At 33.5% G+C, this 19,808-nt stretch overlaps 2 protein-coding genes across 3 annotated transcripts in view; one reads left to right on the forward strand and one right to left on the reverse strand.

Moving 5' to 3' along the window:
• ERGIC2 (ERGIC and golgi 2) overlaps window positions 1-17,618 on the forward strand; it is a 58,449-nt gene extending 40,831 nt beyond the window's left edge. For both annotated transcript variants that reach the window (XM_058558580.1, XM_058558581.1), the window contains 8 exons: window positions 3,475-3,576; window positions 4,448-4,543; window positions 7,714-7,769; window positions 8,877-8,975; window positions 10,539-10,636; window positions 15,426-15,588; window positions 16,879-16,961; window positions 17,132-17,618. In XM_058558580.1, coding sequence (XP_058414563.1) covers window positions 3,475-3,576; window positions 4,448-4,543; window positions 7,714-7,769; window positions 8,877-8,975; window positions 10,539-10,636; window positions 15,426-15,588; window positions 16,879-16,961; window positions 17,132-17,194 — 760 coding nt within the window. In that variant the 3' untranslated portion in view covers window positions 17,195-17,618. The remainder of the gene's footprint in view (window positions 1-3,474; window positions 3,577-4,447; window positions 4,544-7,713; window positions 7,770-8,876; window positions 8,976-10,538; window positions 10,637-15,425; window positions 15,589-16,878; window positions 16,962-17,131) is intronic.
• Window positions 17,571-19,808, reverse strand: part of LOC131416217 (fatty acyl-CoA reductase 2-like) — a 119,487-nt gene continuing 117,249 nt past the window's right edge. Inside the window, exon 12 of the mRNA XM_058558577.1 lies at window positions 17,571-19,320. Within this exon, the coding sequence (XP_058414560.1) occupies window positions 19,269-19,320 (52 nt within the window). The 3' untranslated portion in view covers window positions 17,571-19,268. The remainder of the gene's footprint in view (window positions 19,321-19,808) is intronic.

Here is a 19,808-nt window from a genome sequence, read left to right on the forward strand (position 1 = left end):
GATATAATGTTTACAATTTCAAAAATTTTATCAGATCTTAGGAAAGTCATGTTTAATCTTTTCCCTAGTGCACTTTGAGTCATAAATACATTTTACTTTTCATTTAAAATTTTATTAACTTTAAAAATTTTAAAAAGCAGTCATTGTTGAAAATTCGATTTGAATAGAAAGGATATAAAGTAAAAGTAAAAGCCTCCTCATAATTTCATAAACCTGGTGCCACTGACTAACGGTAACAGCCAGAGTTAAATTTCTTATGTGGCCTTCTAGAAATTTTCTGTTCATATATAATTTTCTGTATGTTTGCGTATTTGCTTATGTTCTTTTTTCCTAATACAAATGGGATCATTCCATACATTTGTTCTATAACTTGTTTTTTCCACCTAACCTGATATTTTGGACTTCTTCTCATTTCAGTACATATAGTAGTCCATTTTATGGATAAACTATAGTTTATTTAAATGGATCCTTATCAATGGGCATTTATATTGCTTGCAAGATTCTAATATTAGAAATGATACTCACTGAAAATTCTTGAACCTAATTCCTTATGTACTTGTATGAATATATATATAGAGAGAGAGAAAGTTTGTAGAAATGGAATTTCTCTTTCAGATGATATTTAATTAACATTTTGATAAGTTCTTATCACAAGGAAAAAAATTTGTATGTGAGGTGATGTTTGTTAACTAAGCTTAGTATGGTAATCATTCTGTAATGTATACATATATCAAATCATATGTTCTACAACTGAAACTTATACAATGTTATATGTCAATTATATCTCAATAAAACTGGAAAAAAATTTTGGTAGATAATGCCAAATATCTTCCCAAAATATTTCACTTATACTCGAAAACTACATGAGAGTACTTGTTTCTATCCAACCTCACCAACAGTGGGTGTAACCAGACTTTTTAAAATTTTTGCCAATTTGATGGGTGCAGAATGGTGTTGCACTGTTTTAGTTGGCATTTCTTTGTGAATCAATTGAATATCCTTGTGGATTTTTTTTCCCATATGTATTTCTTTTTTTATTAAACTGCTTGTTCATGCCGTATGCCCATTTTGCTTGGTTGTTGGGTTTTTTCTTAATAACTTGAAAGAATCCTTTGTATATTAAAGAAATTAGTCCTTTGTTATAAGTGGTTCCTTCACCCCCACACCATTTTTTCTTTTTGGTTTCCGGGCTATGTCTTGTGCTTAGAAAGGCTTTACTTAGTTTATTATAAAAAATTGTTTTTTACCCATCTTTTTCTTTTTTCTTTCTGGTTCCTAAGTACCTTTCAAAAACCTTTCTTTTTTAATTTCCAGTTTCACCATTTGGGGAGATTTTAAAATTAAAGTTGAAATCAAATGTAGTTGAACAAAAGAATGAATATTAGGTGCCTCTGGGCTTCTCGTGCTTTTAATAGGAAACTATCCAGAGATGAAATACATTATTTAAATCCAGAAGCATTAAAGTGAGAAGTCTCCTTTCATCTGGAATTTTATTCAGTGTTCAAGACTAGTAATAAATGGGAGCAGAGATTGTGTTTTTACTGTTAAAATGTACACACACACGCATATACACACACACTTTGGTCTCATCAACCTCTTTTCCCACTGTCCAGCACTAAAAGTTGAACTCTGGAAATACAAGACACACAGAAATATGAAGCTTTCAATTTCTGCTAGCATTAGATCCAAAGATTTTAAGTCTTCAGACATAAATCAGAAAATGGGATTTGGGGCTTCATAAGCTTACTAGATTATCATGTTCTGCTTCTAAACAAATGTTATTGAATGGACTAGAGATACTGAAGGCTTAACATACCATGCATAATGTGCATACCAAAATATTCTTTACCTTTAGAATTTGCTAAAAGAGAGTTGTTTTCTCTCAATTGGTGTTCTGTTTTTTTAAAATATTGAGGATCCCAATTAATCTCTCTCAAACCCCAGACATAGCCTTTCTGATATCTGCTTTTTATTTCTAGATATAAGGTTTATTCTGAACTAAATTTACAGTATAAAAATGACTTATTTGAAATAGCCCTATTTTACCAGTGTTTTTGGTGGATGGTGCTTAAGTATTTTATCTCTCACTTGCACTTTAGAAAATATTTTATCATTATAGTGGGATGTGAAATATTATCAAATTTACATTTGCATCCTCTTTTAAGTGCCTATATTTGTTTATAATTTTTTCTAAATATATATATTTTAAAATATTTTATTTTTTAGAGTAGTTTTAGGTTCACAACAAAATAGGGTGAAAAGTACAGAGTTCCCAAATACCCCCTACCCCGACACATGCACAGCCTCCATCATTATCAACATCTGACACTGGTGAGGTACATTTCTTACAATCTATGAACATACATGGACCCATCACCATCCAAAGTCCATCGTGTACATTAGGGTCCACTCTTGGTGTTGTATATTCTATGAGTTTTGACAAATGTATAATGACATGTGTCCATCATTATAGTATCTATAGAATAGTTTCACTGCCCTAAAAAACCTCTGTGTTTTGTCTGTTCATCCCTCCTTCCCCTCTGTGTATAACTTTTGTACTTGCTGAGTTTGAACTTTAATACAGATGACTTTGGATATTAGTTATTTAAAGATAGAGAATTAAAGGAGGTAAAATAGAATTATATCTAAGGATACAAAGTTATTGCTGAAAATGGTAGGAGAGAACATAGTAGAAGTGTTAGAGGAAAAGCTTTTATTCTTGATTTTATTTTTCAGAAAAAATAATTTCATAAGTTATTGTGAACATAAGAATTTTGTCAAAAAAATCTTCAAGCAACTAATTTGTTCTTTGTGGCTAGGTATATGTAAAAAGAAAATCTAAGCATGGATTCTCTACGTATACCTTGGTCGTTATAATCCAATGCCTTAGGATTCTTTTTAGAAATTATAGGTAGAGTATAATATTTTGTTTAGAATGGTCTTGCAATAGAATAAGGTTGAGGTTTCTTTGGAAAAGGAGACATCAGGTGATATTAAATGGTACTGTGGCTTAATTTGTAATGAGAATTGGATGCTTGTGCTGTGGGTTTATGTTCCATAATCTCCCACTTTAAGTCTATCAAATCAATTGTGTGTCCCTTTATTTGTCTTATTCTTTGTATCTATAATGCTTTATTCAGTGCCTGACAAAAGTAAGAATCTTTTAATTACTACATGTGTGCATGAAAAATGAAATTAGATATTCAGGTGAGCAGAAGCTCCTCCTCCCATGACTGCCTGTCCATTATTGATGGAATCAGACAGGCTTATGCAGCCCAGCTGTTAGACCTCTAGCCATCCTACCTCACTTTTCCTACTTTTCAGGAAATGACCAAAGAAAAGTTGGTACTTTTTTTTTTAGAATAAAGTCCTATAATAATAAATGTATGGCTCAGCTAAGTCAGCTAACCATTGTTATTTTTTTTAAAGCATTGGCTTTCTTTGTGCACCTTTGCGTGTTTGTGTTGTGTTTAGGATGCTGCAGGTGATTCAGAGTAGACTGCAAGAAGAACATTCGCTTCAAGATGTGATATTTAAAAGTGCTTTTAAAAGTGCATCAACAGCCCTTCCACCAAGGTGAGGTGTATTTTTTAAATGTGAAACTATTATGAATTTACTTCGACATAATTTTAGTATTGGTTTAGTTCTCTGAATCTCATATTTCTGAGAGAAAATGTAATCATTCTGTATGATGAAGACGTCTTTTTATTCTTAAATTTATAACCTGTGATATTGCTCAAGATTATCACAAATAATATTATTTCATTTTCATTTAATTTTTCTTTTTTATTTGTGTATGGTATACCTTCATATAAAATTGTATTAGATTTTAAGAACAAATTAATTGCATTTACTATTATGAGGATATATAAATTTTGGTTAGGAATTTCGTGTTTTTATTTCACTTTTTTCTCTTTTATAGATTAGAATAGCTGATATTTGGAAATGCTGTAATCATGAAAATGATCATTTAAGTTTAAAACTATGCAGAAGTTTTTCATTTGGCTTAGGACGAAATGTCATTGTCTATTTGAACTTAGGTGGCACGCCCTTCCCTTACCTCATTCTTATTCCCATCCTCTCCTGCCCCTAAAGTACCAGAAACAGATGACAAAAGTATGTCTTTGTTGGACTAGTTCTTTACTTTTAATCTTTCTTCTCTCATTGGACTTAGTCCTCTGGTTAGATTTGAAGAGCCATGGAATTTTGGATTTGTGTGAATATAATATATATATAATAATTATGTAATTTTTTTTCCATTTTGTAGATGTATGATTTTTTGTAAATGTGTAGACTTCAAAAAACTACTACTCTACTTTTGACATTTAGAATATGACATAAAAATTGATCTTTAGGGATTTTCTTTTTCCCTCTATGAAGCTTTCTCACCACAAAATAGTGACTATATTGAATGTGCTGTAAGCAATTCTAATGTATCTTGTAACAGGGAAGATGACTCATCACAGCCTCCTGATGCTTGCAGGATTCGCGGTCATCTATATGTCAATAAAGTAGCAGGGAATTTTCACATAACTGTGGGCAAGTATGTTCTTTTTCACTTACTAAAAATACTTTAGACAAGTTGGTAGCTTGGTTAAAAGTAAATTCTGTGCTAATCAAATAATACATAACTAAGTACTAAAGGACTTCTTAATAGTCTTTTACTATTACTGATACTTGGAGCTTCAGTCTTAAGATAGAGAAGACTACTAACTTTGAAAACTGCTTCAAAACAAAGGTAAAATAGTCGTGTCATACTTTATATAAATTAAAGTAAGAGAGCTGTAGGTAAATATGAATTAAAACCTTCTATTTGCCAAGTTTTAATAGCCAGAAAGCTCTTACCTAGACTTTTCATTAATTTGTTCATTTTGTTGGATGGTGTTAGGTTTTTGTTTTGTTTTTTCTCTTGGTGATCCTCATCAAAATGTAACCCCTGACTAATTGGAGACAAGCATTTTGATGTAGTTAGAAATTAGTAGTGTCTAAGATAAAGTTAAGTTAGGTAAAAGTTAAGGAAAAATGTCAGAGCACCTACCTTCATGAGCAGCACCCAGCACAGAAACTGTCATACAATAAAAACTTGGTAAATTTCTGAATGAATAAGTAGATTCTCTGGTTCTCTCCTCCCTCACTCCCTGCCTCTCTCCCTCCCTTGCATCTAGAGTTGCAGAGTTGAAAAATTCTTCATTGTAAAAGACATTTTTTGAGTACTTACTGTGTGCAAAGTACCATGCTAGATACTAAGGATGAAACAGTGAAAACAAAAAGGATTTTTGCCCTTATGGTGCTGACATTCTGTGAGAGAATCCAAACTTTAAACAGTGAATTACACTAATAATTATTTAATTATAGTTGTATCGAAGCTATGAAGGAGAAGTATGGCTGATAAGAAACCATATAACAAGGTACCTGACCTACCTGCAAGTCAGCAGAGGCTTTATTGAGGAAACCTTTGAACACTAGTGGATGATTAGGAACTTTAGATATAAGGGAGAGAGGGCATCCAGGCTGAGGGAAAGGCCATAAAGCAGGCAAGAGTGTGGCTGGAGACTTTTTTTTTTATAATTAGAGAGCTAGCGTTAGACTTTTATGCAAAATCATTTCACTGTTTATAGTGATGAGATCAAACATTTGCTTTGTCCTTGTGGTCCTGCTCTTCTTAACGTTCATGTTTTGTTGTTGTGTCAGTATTGCCAGGACCCATTCTCTCCATCCCCAACCTGTAGCTGGGAACCTTAGGATTTCATGAAGGCAACAAATAATAGTTGGCTGAAAGAAATTTAGAAGATTTTATTGTGTCTTTGGATACAAACAACATCCTAATCTAAAAATAACTGAAAGAGAGAAACTTTGACAAATATTGTATGAGCCTTTGTTCCCAGTTTTACTTCTCTCTCCATAACTCATACCATCAATAAGAGAGGCCAAATGGAAAGCATTTGGTTTGTGTATTATCCTTATCATCTCAGGGATATCCTATAAACCCACTCATAATTTTTTGGTATTAGGTTTATCAAATTTAGTAGTGATCTTTTTGAAAATCTCATATTACCTCTCAGGCACAATCTCATTCTCAACTGTAATATAAAGGAGAAATAAAAAGAACATGATTTATAACATGATGATATGTACTTCAATATGCAAATGCTTAAGTATGAGTACATTAGATAAGGTAATGAAGTAGGCAGATGCTTGCCACTTACATGTAAAATCATTAGGTATATGACAGCTGCAAATACAGACTGAAACAGATGGATTGGCCGCTCAGATATCATGAATGGTATTTCTGTTGATGAGATGATATTCTGAAATAGTGAACAACTGTTTGTAATACTGTGAACAAAGCAAAGTATAATATTCCCTCTGTTTCCTGGGAAATCTAGTGTATATTTAAACTACAACAAAGTACTACAAAGATTAGCCTAGATTTGTAGTAGGCTATACCATCTAGGTTTGTGTAAGTACTATAGGGAAGGAAGAAATTTTCCTCTACCCTTCTAGGTTCTTCTGGCTGCTCTAAGAATTAAACTTACATGAGACGGATTAACAGGAGAAAAACAAACAAAAGTTTAATAACATGTATATGTGGAAGAAACCCAGGAAAGCTAAGTCAGTCACCAAAATGACCAAAGCCCTCCCATTAAATACTGTCCTCAGCTAAAGACAAAAGAAGATGTTGAGGGTGGGGAGAGTCAGGGACTTCAAAGGGAAGGAAGGCAAATCACAGGTAACTGACCAGGAGCTAATGATTGGAAAGCAAGTGTTTGGCCACGCAGAAACAGAAGAACATAGAGAAGGGAGCCCAACAAATAGGCTTTTCTAGGTTCCTCCTTGTCTACCACCTAGTTCATCTTATGCTGAAGTGATAGCTTGCTTCTTGAGACATGTTTTTTTATCTGAATTCTTTTAGGCATTAGGGGGAAGATAACAAGAAATACTTGGAGTCTTTTGTTTCTTAAAAATAATCAGCCTAAAATAATCCTCATGTTAAAGAGACACATTTTGGGGTGGCAAATTTTGTTCCCCTTCAGTACACTCTGATGTTTGCACAAAGACGAAATCATCTAATGGCACGTTTCTCAACGTATCCAATATATCACCTTCGATAAGCAACGCATAACTGTACTCTGTTTTTTCCTATGCGTTCTTACCTGTGATAAAGTTTAATTTATAAATTAGGCACACTAGGAGATTAACTAATAATAAAATAGGACAATTATAACAAAATACTGTAATAAAAGTTACTGTAGATCTTAGCAACCTCAGCATACAATTTGTTTTCTTTCCTTACTAAGTTGAGAACTTTCATCTTTTCACTTAAAGGGAGCACTTTATGGCTTCTCTTTGGTATAGGGGGCCATTATTAAGTAAAATAAGGGTTACTAGAACACAAGCACTGCGATACCTCAACAGTGATCTGATAGCTGAGGTGGCTACTAAGTGATTAACGGGCAAGTAGCATATACATTTTGGATATGCTGCACAGAGGGATGATTCACATCCTGGGTGTGATGGAGCAAGATTGCATCACCCTACTCAGAATGACGTGCAATTTAAAACTTATGAATTGTTTATTTCTGGAATTTTCCATTAAATGTTTTCAGACCATTGTTGACCACGGGTAATTGAAACTAGAAAGCAAAACCACAGATAAGGGGAGACCACTGTATTTAAATGTCATTAGTTTAATCTTTTTTTTCCTCCTTTCAGAGCAATTCCACATCCTCGAGGTCATGCACATTTGGCGGCACTTGTCAACCATGACTGTAAGCAGTTTCTGAAATTTTTTTCCGTGAAGATATCCTTGAAAAAAAAAGTTGTGTGCTTTTTTTTATTTTTAGTGCAGGTGCAATGTAGAGCTTTGAAAGTGAGCTATTTTGAAAACAGATATCCAAAGGAGAAAAGAGATGATTAAATTTATTGCCTTTAATCCATTTTCTCTTGTCTTTAGGCTACCTGTATTTCTATTTAGTCATAGCTCAGAAATTGCTGAGGTTAGGCAAGAAAGCCTTGGTATCCTTTATGTCATTTTGTACACATTTCTGCTAATTTTTATCGACAATGAAAGGAATATATTTGAAGTTTATTTCAATATGTAAATCTAAATATAGACATGTACACGTACATATAAAGTATTCAAATTAGTTTTGTGTAACATTTGTCATAAAACTTAGTTTTTTTTTGTTTTTGTTTTTGTCTTTTTTTGCTGAGGAAGATTTGCCCTGAGCTAACATCCGCTGCCAGTCTTCCTCTTTTTTTTTTTTGTATGTGAGCCACCGCCACAGCATGGCCACTGACAGACGAATGGTGTAGGTCTGCTCCCGGGAGTCGAACCCCGGCCAGTGAAGCTGAATGCACCAAACTTAACCACTAAGCGACTGAGGCTGGCCTAAAATGTAGTTTTTAAAGTCTGCTTTAGAGGACAAAATAAATTCCAAAAAAAATCAATTTGGTTACATTTAGCAATGGTGCTTATTGAAGATATATCTCATTAGTTTCATTATTTGGTTACGTAGACATGATCCTTGTTGTTACAATAACACAATCCTGTTACTATATGATGATTTGGACCAGGAAAGACTTATTATTTTGGTTATCAGGATTAGATGTAATATTTCTTAGAAGTTAATTTGTATGTAATTGTAATATTTGAGATATTGCTATTTGTCAGAATTTACTTACCCTTTTACATTTAATTTCCACATATTTATATGCATTTTCCTCAAAGTAATGTGGTTTTAAATACTATATTATTATACCCGCAACTTTTAGATATTTTCATCTGAGAATAGATAAGAATGTGAACCAATCTGTAACGTAGTTTTGAGTAATTTAATTGCTCTACTTAATTGGTTTTATTTTTTGCCTCTTAGCTTATAACTTTTCTCACAGAATAGATCATTTGTCTTTTGGAGAGCTTGTTCCAGGAATTATTAATCCTTTAGATGGAACTGAAAAAATTGCTGTAGATCGTAAGTATTTAATAATTACTCTTGGAATTTGCATGTAGACAATCGTTCGTATAACTTTAATATTAATGCCTTTTAATAATCCTCTTTCTAACCCCCTTGTAGCAGATAAACATAAATCTTTAAGTGATTTGAGTGGTTGCTAATCTTTAAATGGAGATGTGTGTGGAAAGAATTTGTCCTAGTAGTGGGTAAAATTTAAATGTTAAAAAATGAGCCATAGAACAGATTAAGAAATTAGAGTTAAAAGTAAGCAGGAGGAGTAGAATTTAAAAGCTCTCTAAATATTTGAAAAGTTAATTTGCTTATAGGGCATAACTGCTTTTCCATATTCAAAGAAAGAATAAGAACAAAAGAAAGTGTTATTATAAGAAGAATTTTCTTCTTTGTATAGGTTCAAAGTTCTAAAATGCATATTTACCATTTTAGAAACCTCTCTGGAGAATTTTACAGACATCAGAAACCTAGAGTTATTCTAGAAAGGTTTGATTATTAACAGTCAGCAGTAGCACAGGTACCCTTTATTACACACAAAAGTATATACCGTATACTTCCATTTATATGAAATTCTAGAATAGGCAAAAGTAATCTATGACAATAGAAGGTAGATTGCTGATTGGCCTGGGGCCAGAGATAGCAGGGATTGACTTCAAGGGGGCACGAAGGAACTTTGTGAGGTGATGAAAATGTTTTATATTTTGCTTGTGGTGGTGATCAAATGGGTGAATACATTTGTCAGAATGTTTTGAACCAAACATTTAAAATTGATGCATTTTGTTCATGTGCACAGTTTTCACAGGCAATTCTTACCATGTGGTGTGAACTACACCTCTTTTCAGGTCATATGTAATGAGGCCCTATTACTCATCTGGTTGAAACTATAGATGGTTATATGTAATTCTCAATTTTCTGGAATATATATCTAGATAATTAACATGTTTGTATTATGTGAACTGTTAATTGTTTAAAATTAATAATTGGTAATATACTGATATGATGACTTGTGTTAAACCTAGAAATGCCTAATGACTATATAAACATGATCCTTTTGATTACACAGTAACCCCAGGCCATCACTGAGTAGTTTATTTAGTTATCTTGCTGCTGTGGTACCCATTCCCTGTATTTATCCAAAGGCTGGCTAATTCAATTTTGGTTTATTTATGTATCTTAAGATATTAGTAGAAATTGAAAATTTGTCTTGTGGTGGTTATACTATTATAACTTAATTCTTATTAGTTTCTGTACTATAAAGAAATGCTACTTTTATTTTCCATATTTGATAAGAGGATGATAGTGATCATAAAGGATATCTAAGTCACTAGTTCATCTTTTTTAATATCTTCTAATAGATGTGCGTATGTGACTATTTTATGCTTACCAAGAACTTGTTTTACCAAGTATGAGTACATTGTTTTCATTGATTCTTTTAAAATTTTTTTTTTAGACATTCTCATAAGTAGCATTAAATTTCAGGTTAACTGTATTTAATAGAAGGAGTATATGTTTGGCAGTAGTTTTATTGTTACTGGATTGATGAAAAAACACATTTTGTTTTTATTCTAGACAACCAGATGTTCCAATATTTTATTACAGTTGTGCCAACAAAACTACACACATATAAAATTTCAGCAGACACCCATCAGTTTTCTGTGACAGAAAGGGTAAGTTGAGTCCTACTGGTAAAATGATTGTTTTAGCATTTTATAGTCCTGCTACAGAGTAAGACTGTTGGTGTCCTCCCCAATTTAAAATTTGTAGAAGTTTTAAAATGTATTAACATTTTATTTTAAGCCAATAAAATGTCAGAAATGGATATTACTATGTTTTAGAGCAAGAGAAGAAGAATATTTTTGAAATATTTAAAAAAATTTTAAAAAGTGTATATTTTAAAATTTTAACATAGGGAATGTTTCCTGTTCAATTAAGACAAAATTATTAAACTGTGATGGTATTAATTATTTAATATTTTAATTTTGTAACATGTTTGCTTATCTATTGGTATAAGTAGTTTTTATCTGCTAGCAGACTTTCTGATTTCCGTGTTATTTCTTTCTTGATTAATGTACCTACCCTGAGTCATGCATGGTTATTGTGGCTCAGATAGCAGATCTAGAGAGTTTGCTTACCTAAGTTAGTGCTTTGTGTTCATCTAATTGAGAGGACAAATGTTCTGCAACCTCAGGGTGGAGTGGCCTTATAGATAAACACTGACAAGGAGGAGCAGAGTTTGGGAATTGGACAATTGAACAGATTTCTCATCTACTCCGGGATCATGTTTTCTTGTTATTATGTTTAGGAATGGTGAATACTCAAATACTAGTATCCAGAAGAATTCCAAGGCAAAATTTAAGTGCTTTTAAAAACTTGCTTTCTTTTCATTTGGAGTTTTCTTTTGATAGTCTTGTAACTTATGATTATTATGTCCTCAATAATTGTAGAATGTTTCTTATTCTTAGGAGATTAAATACTGAAGTTTTTAGGAGTGAAGTGTCATGTTTTTGTAACTTTTCAAATGGTTCAGGGGGAAAAATCTAGTATGTATAACTGTGTGTGTAGGTGTGTGTGTGTGTATACACAGAGATAGAGAGAGAGAGAGAAACTAGGTAAAGTGTATACAAGTATATATTGTGCTTTTCAGCATTTCATATCTTAGAGATACTATTTCTCACTAAGTATGGCACTGTACAGAGTGGCAAGGCTTAGGAGAAAAGAGGAACACGTACATTGCTATGGGAATGCAAAACGGCATAGTCTCTGTGGAAGGGAGTTTGGCAATGTCTGCAAACCGACATATGCATTTACCCTTTGACCCAGGAATCCTCCTTCTAGAAACTGAATCCAAAGATACAGTGGAAAAAATACAATAATGATGTGCATATGACGCTATTCATTGTGATGTTATTCGTAATAGTAGAAGATTGGAAACAACCCAAATGGTACATCCATGCAATGGGGGAACACGCAACTTTAAAAAAAGGAGAGAAAGATACCTATACGTTGATACGAAATTGTCTCCAGGATATATTTTAAATAACAAAATTAAATCAAAATGAAAAAAAAGAGAATCCCAGAGCATTTGACTTTTGTGGGGGTGTATTTGTGCTAATAGGGTGACTAAAATAGTTGTGTCTCACTTAAAAAAATTGGGTAACTAGTTGGTAAAGTGTCCTATGAGGGGGATGGAGAGGGAGAAGGCTGACCTTTATTGGTCCTGGAACCCGAAGTGAATCATTATTAGTCTTTTGTTACGTAGACACCCTGATTCCTGAAACAGCTACCGCTGATATAGATGGTGACGATGTATTTATAATTTTGGCATGGTAGTGAACATACCAGAGCTTTAAGGTGAAGTTGTTTTATTGGAAACTTGATCAATGGCTTACAAGGCTCTGTGGTGCTAATTAGGGAAGAAGTTTTGTAATGCCCCACATAAAATTGTTTTGATTTCCCTTGTATTTGTATTCCAAAAGCTTGCAGTTTAGTTGTGGCTTACTAAAAATAGGTAAGGCCTGGCACAAAAGTTTTCGTGTTTCAAGCAAAAATAGAAATTTACTAGAAAGTGTACAAACTTGATTTTTGAAGTGTTAAACAGGATGGAATGAAATAGAATGTTTTCTCACTCAGTGTACATGCTGTGGTAGGTTTATAATTTTAGTTATATGCCTTTAAAGAAAAAAAAAATTTCTTAAAAATTGAACCAGTAGCTCAAATATTTGTATCTTTCAAATTAATGCCTTATGTTTTCTTCCTGTATTGTATCTCATATAGTTTTAAATGAACAATAGAAAGTGAAATGATTTGTTTTTAAATCTGATCATTTAAATGACAAGAAGTTAATATATTTTGTAAATTCTTAGCAAAGAAATATTATAAAAATCATGTCAAAATATAAACTTAAGTTATTAATTTGGTTGATGAGGATTGTGCCATACAAAAGTATCTCAACATGCTAAAGGCTGTGTATGACAAACCCACAGCTAATATCATCCTCAATGGTGAAAAACTGAAAGCTATCCGTCTAAGAATAGGAACCAGACAAAGATGCCCACTTTCACCACTCTTGTTTAACATAGTATGGGAAGTCCCAGCCAGAGCAATCAGGCAAGTAAAAGAAATAAAAGGGATCCAAATTGGAAAGGAAAAAGTGAAACTGTCACTATTTGCAGAAGACATGATTTTATATATAGAAAACCCTAAAGAATCCACCAAAAAAACTTTTAGAAATAATAAATGAATGTGGTAAAGTTGCAGGATACAAAATCAACATAACAAAAGTCAGTTGCATTTCTATACACTAACACTGAAGCAGCAGAAAGAGAAATTAAGAGTACAATCCCATTTACAATTGCAAGAAAAAGATTAAAATACCTGGGAACAAACTTTAACCAAAAAAGTGAAAGATCTGTACACCAAAAACTATAAAACATTGCTGAAAGAAATTAAAGAAGACACAAAGAAATGGAAAGATATTCTGTGCTCTTGGATTGGAAGAATTAACATAGTTAAGATGTCCATACTTCCTAAAGCAGTCTGTAGATTCAGTGCAATCCCTATCAAAGTTCCAACAACATTTTTCACAGAAATAGAACAAAGAATCCTAAAATTTATATGAAACAACAAAAGACCCCAAGTAGCCAAAGGAATCCTGAGAAAAAAGAACAAAGCTGGAGGTATCACACTCCCTGATTTCAAAATATACTACAAAGCTATAGTAACCAAAACAGCATGGTACTGGCACAAAAACGACACACAGATCAATGGAATGGAATCAAGAGCCCAGAAATCCACACATCTGTGGACAGCTAATTTTCAACAAGGGAGCCAAGAACATACAATGGAGAAAGGAAAGTCTCTTCAATAAATGGTGTTGGGAAAAGTGGACAGGCACATGCAAAAAAAATGAAAGACCATTATCTTAGACCATACGCAAAAATTAACTCAAAATGGATTAAAGACTTGAACGTAAGACCTGAAACCATGAAATTTCTAGAAGAAAATATAGGCAGTATGCTCTTTGACATTGGTCTTAGCAACATATTTTCAAGTACCGTGTCTGACCAGGCAAGAGAAACAATAGAAAAAAATAAAACAAATGGGACTACGTCATAATAAAAAGCTTCTGCACAGCAAAGGAAACCATCAACAAAATGAAAAGACAACCTAACAATTGGGAGAAGATATTTGTAAACCATATATTTGGTAAGGGGTTAATCTCCAAAATATATAAAGAACTCATGCATCTCAACAACAAAAAAACTAACAACCCAATTAAAAAATGGGCAAAAGCCCTGAACAGACATTTCTCCAAAGAAGATATGCAGATGGCCAACAGGTACATGAAAAGATGTTCAACATCATTAACTATCAGGGAAATGCAAATCAAAACTACAATGAGATATCACCTCACGCCCGTCAGAATGGCTATAATTAACAAGACAGGAAACAACAAGTGTTGGAGAGAATGTGGAGAGAAGGGAGCTCTCCATGCACTGCTGGTGTGAATGCAAATTGGTGCAGTCACTTATGGAAAACAGTATGGAGATTCCTCAAAAAATTAAGGATAGAACTACCATATGATGCAGCTATTCCACTGCTGGGTATTTATCCAAAGAACATGAAAACACCAGTGCATAAAGATACATGCACCCCTGTGTTCATTGCAGCATTATTCAAGACTTGGAAGCAACCTAAGTGCCCATCAAGAGATGAATGGATAAAGAAGATGAAGTATATATATACACAATGGAATACTACTCAGCCATAAGAAAGGGTGAAATCCAGCCATTTGTGACAACATGGATGGACATTGAGGGTATTATGCTAAGCGAAATAAGTCAGAGGGAGAAGCTCAAATACCGTATGATCTCACTCATAAGTAGAAGGTGAAAACAACAACAAACAAACACATAGAGACAGAGGTTGGATTGGTGGTTACCAGAGGCTAAGGGGGTAGGGAGGAGGGTGAAAGGGCTGATTAGGCACATGTGTGGTGATGGATTGTAATTAGTCTTTGTGGTGATGGATTGTAATTAGTCTTTGGGTGGTGAACATGATGTACTCTCTGCAGAAATGGAAGTACAATGATGTACACCTGAAATTTATACAATGTTATAAAGCAATGTTACTGCAATAAGAAGAAAAAAGAATGTGCTATACAGTTGTAAGCTCTTGAGCTCAATAGAAAACTTGTATGTGAAGTGACTTGTTTAAGAAAACAGGAAAGAAAATGATTCTGCTCTTTTGATTGCTTCAAAAGCTAACCATTCAAAGAATGCAGAATAATTTGATTTACTCTGAAAGCTTTGTCTAGTAGGAGAATTCTTAAAGAGATTTGGGTGTCCCTCTCATGTGGCAGGACCGTAGGGCTTCATCGTGTCTGTGTGCAAGTAACCAGATGACGTGAATCCTGTTCTCCTCCTATCTGTCCCCTTCCTTTTGCCTTCCTTCTAGGAGCGTGTCATTAACCATGCTGCAGGCAGCCATGGAGTCTCTGGGATATTTATGAAATATGATCTCAGTTCTCTGATGGTGACAGTCACTGAGGAGCATATGCCATTCTGGCAGTTTTTTGTAAGACTCTGTGGTATTGTTGGAGGAATCTTCTCAACAACAGGTGAAGATTCATTCCTTTTTTGTCTAATTTCTAAAAGTTTTCCTGACACTGAAATTAAGATGCTTTTATTTAAAAGAGGGAAGAAATATACACATTCTCATGTTTTGATACTTAAAGAACTTTTACTTTAAGATTTAATTCCAGGGTCAGCCCTGGTGGCCTAGTGGTTAAGTTTGTTGCGCTGCGCTTCGGTGGCCCAGGTTCGGTTCCCAGGTGTGGACCTACACCAGTTGTCTGTCAGTGGCCATGCTGTGGACGTGGCTCACATGCAAAAAGAGGAAGATTGGCAACAGATGTTAGCTCAGGGCAAAAAGATTTAATTGGAAACCTCCAAAATTATATTGATTACACATGAAACATAATTAAGTTCACTGCATTCAGTGATTTAAGGGAGATTACTTAGTGAACTAGAAAGATGCTAGAATTAAATCCAAATTCTGTCATTTACATGGTGGTAGCCTTGATTAGGTCACCTACCTTTTCTGAAATTGTTTTCTCATCTTTAAAAATGGGAATAGTAATATCTAACTTGCAAGTGTGTTATAGGATTAAATGAGAAAATGCCCAGAAGTAGTGGACAGTTGAATGTAAATTTTCTTCTTCATTTGAATGTAAATTTTATTTTTCATGTAAGGTATTTTGAACTGTACAATATGTTAAATCATGTCTTATGGTACTTTGAACTATACAGTATGTGAAACCAAGTTTTTCAGTCAATATTGTTTTTATGATTTTGGGCCTTTTTGCCCTGAGATCATGGGATTCTCTCAAGGATAACTTGCAGAATTATAATCATGAAAATTGAGAGTTAAGTACAATAGATAAAGAAAGGAAACAGCTCCTTCTTTACCCCAATCCTTATTCAGTATTACATGGAGCTGAGTAGTTTATATACTTTGAATTATATTTTTTAGAGAAATGAATAGCTTTTTTTATGAAAGTCTCCATCACTGTTTCATTTAAATTCCATTTAAATTTGTGGTGTTGATATTATTTATTTTTCAAAATGTTGTGCATGTGAGATGTATTAAATCTCTTGAAAACATTGCTTTGTCAAGTTAATAAATTATATGGCCTTGTGATTTTGAAAAGAAATCCATTTGTTTTAAAATTCACCTGTCTTGTTATTTTTAACTGTGGAAGTGAATGAAGCATGCTGCTTTGTTTCCCTCCTTATTCTAGTCCATTATAATTAGTTGAGTTTTTATTCTTACACAGCAGTTTAGGAAGTAATTAATTTAGGAAATAGTTTCATTAAAAACATAAACATAAACTTATTTTTTATTACAGGCATGTTACATGGAATTGGAAAATTTATAGTTGAAATAATTTACTGTCGTTTCAGAGTTGGATCCTACAAACCCATCAGTTCTGTAAGTGGTATAGTATAAATGGTGCTGAACTCTTAAGTCATAGTATCATTGTTAAATGTAAATAGTAGCTTTTGGTGCTCAGAAAGAAATTGCCCAAAATAAAGCATTATGTTTAGAGGAAATAGTGTAAGGAATGAAACTAATGCTTTGGTCTTTTTTTTTCTCCCTAGGTCCCCTTTGAGGATGGCCACACAAACAACCACGTACCTCTTTTAGAAAATAATACACATTAGCACCTCCCGAGTGAAGGAGAAAAACTTTTTGCCTGAGACATAAAACCTTTTTTAATAATAAAATATTGTGCAATATATTAAAAGAAAAGAAAATATGAATGAGAAGCAGGAATCACACCTAGAAAAAAAAACCCAAACTGAAATCCTATATATGTTGTGTCTGTTACAAATGTCCTAGAAGAAATTATGCAGCTAATCAGTGACTAAGCCCAACTGGAGTATTGCTTTGAAGATGACCCCTTCTGATATTTTCACAGCAAATGGGCAGTATCGAAATTAGACCTTGCTTCTTGGTGACAAAGATCTTGCCTGAAGGAAAGAAGTCAAACCACATCTACAGAAAAAGTCGTTGATATAAAGTACAGATGTTTGCGTCCTTTTGTTTTTAAAAGATATGATGTCAGAATAAAATACGTAAAACATATGGAAAACTAGTCTAGACTTTAAAAAGTTGTGATCAGGTCACGTTGTTAATAAAGGAAAACAGGAATGGGTCCCTATGTTATAGCCATATTAATGTTAAGCCATGATGACAAGAGCATTTATCCAATAATTTGGTCTTATGAAGGTAACTGCTTTTCTTTAAACTCTTGGCTATTGACTTTTCTAACTGTTCAAGGCAGGGTCCTGGAATACTAAGGTGAATTCCTACAGGGGCAGGTACGAAGGTGCTATAACATGTAACAGAGGCATCCTTCACCAACTGTATAGTGGGCACTTAGGGAGAAGAAAGCACATTTTTTGAAAAAATGCTAAGTTTCCTAATCTGATCTTTCTATTATTGGTCTACTTTGGGAGTGGGGTAGGGAGTGAGGAATAAAACCATCCACTACTGATGATGAAAATTACCAGTTTGTGAAACATTAAGAGGAAAAGTAGAATATTTTATACATGTTGTGGTGAGTGGGCAACAGGGTAACTTTAAATAAAATAGAAGTGTGAGGAATATGTTTAAGTGAGACAAGATAATGTCAGATCTAAGAGATTATCATATTAAACAATGTCCGTTAAATTGTAAAACTGGATGATAAAAGAAGTACCTGCATTCAGAGTGTCCTGAATGTGATTGATTCTGTATTAGATTGTGTTGTTCTAACTTTCTTACTACTAAAGGGTTGATTTTAAGTTTCCAGACTATAAAAGATTAAAAGTCGTGAGAGAGAGAGATCACTCCAGTGCCATTAAAAACTGTGTTTGGAATATGTGTGCCAACATCAGTTTTCCTTTTATAATACCTAATGATAATAGAAGAATCATCAACCAATCCCCATGGTTTAAATCATTAGGGAAATGGGGAAACAAAATTCCGGGTAAGTAACAAGGTGAAGACTAAAAGACTAGATTTAAAATGGTGGTTTTTAGAGAATACAATGTCACAAGTGATAGTTTTGCAAATGTATTTTTTTAAAGGTTAAAAAAATGTTTTCTTGAAAACAGTTGGGACAGTCTCTCTCTCTTGTAATGGAGAAAAGGAGACATACTGATAAAATTACTTTGCAGTAAAGCTTATGTTGAATGGTATTTTGCAGAAAATAACAAGCATCATTGTTTCAAATACACGTTTATCATTAAGAGCCATTAAGTTAACTGACATAACATCCTTTGAAAGATTTTTGAATCTCGAAAATTCCAAATAATGAACTAGCCTTCTCTGTGGTTTTTATTTCTTTTTTTCAGATGTTATTTCCAACGAAGTTAGACTAGGAACTAATAGAACATCTCTCAAAAGGAACTTTGTTTCTATTGAGGTCATAATAGTTGATAACATTGTGAAATTTCAGTTGTATGTTATTATTTGTCAGTCACCATATAAATGTGTCCCTTTACCCCTTATGCTCACCCCCAACCCCCTTCCCCTCTGGTAACCACTAACTGTTCTCTTTTGTCCGCGTGTTAGTTCATCTTCCCATATGAGTGAAATCATGCGGTGATTGTCTTTCTCTGTCTGGCTTACATCACTTAACATAATACCATCAAGGTCCATCCATGTTGTGAATGGGACGATTTTGTCTTTCTTCATGGCTGAGGAGTATTCCATTGTGTATATATACCCCACAACTTCTTTATCCATTCTTCATTGGATGGTCACTTGGGTTGCTTCCGTGTCTTGGCTATTGTGAATAATGCTGCAATGAACATAGGGATGCATAAGTCTCTTTAAATTGTTGATTTCAAGTTCTTTGGATAAATACCCAGTAGTGGGATAGCTGGGTTGTATGGTATTTCTGTTTTTAATTTTTTGAGAAATCTCCATACTATTTTCCATAGTGGCTACACCAGTTTGCATTCCCATCAAGAGTACATGAGGGTTCTTTTTTCTCCACATCCTCTCCAACATTTGTTATTTTTTGTCTTAGTGATTATAGCCTTTCTAATGGATGTAGGGTGGTATCTCAGTGTAGGTTTGATTCACATTTCCCTGACAATTAGTGATGTTGAACATCTTTTCATGTGTCTATTGGCCAATTGTATATCTTCTTTGAAAAAATATCTTTTCAGATCCTCTGCCCATTTTTTGATCGGATTGTTTGTTTTTTGTTGTTGAGTTGTATGAGTTCTTTATATATTTTGGAAATTAACCTCTTGTTGGATATATGATTTGCAAATATTTTCT

This window comes from Diceros bicornis, chromosome 17, assembly GCF_020826845.1.
Source record: "Diceros bicornis minor isolate mBicDic1 chromosome 17, mDicBic1.mat.cur, whole genome shotgun sequence".
NCBI classification, from domain to species: Eukaryota; Metazoa; Chordata; class Mammalia; order Perissodactyla; family Rhinocerotidae; genus Diceros; species Diceros bicornis.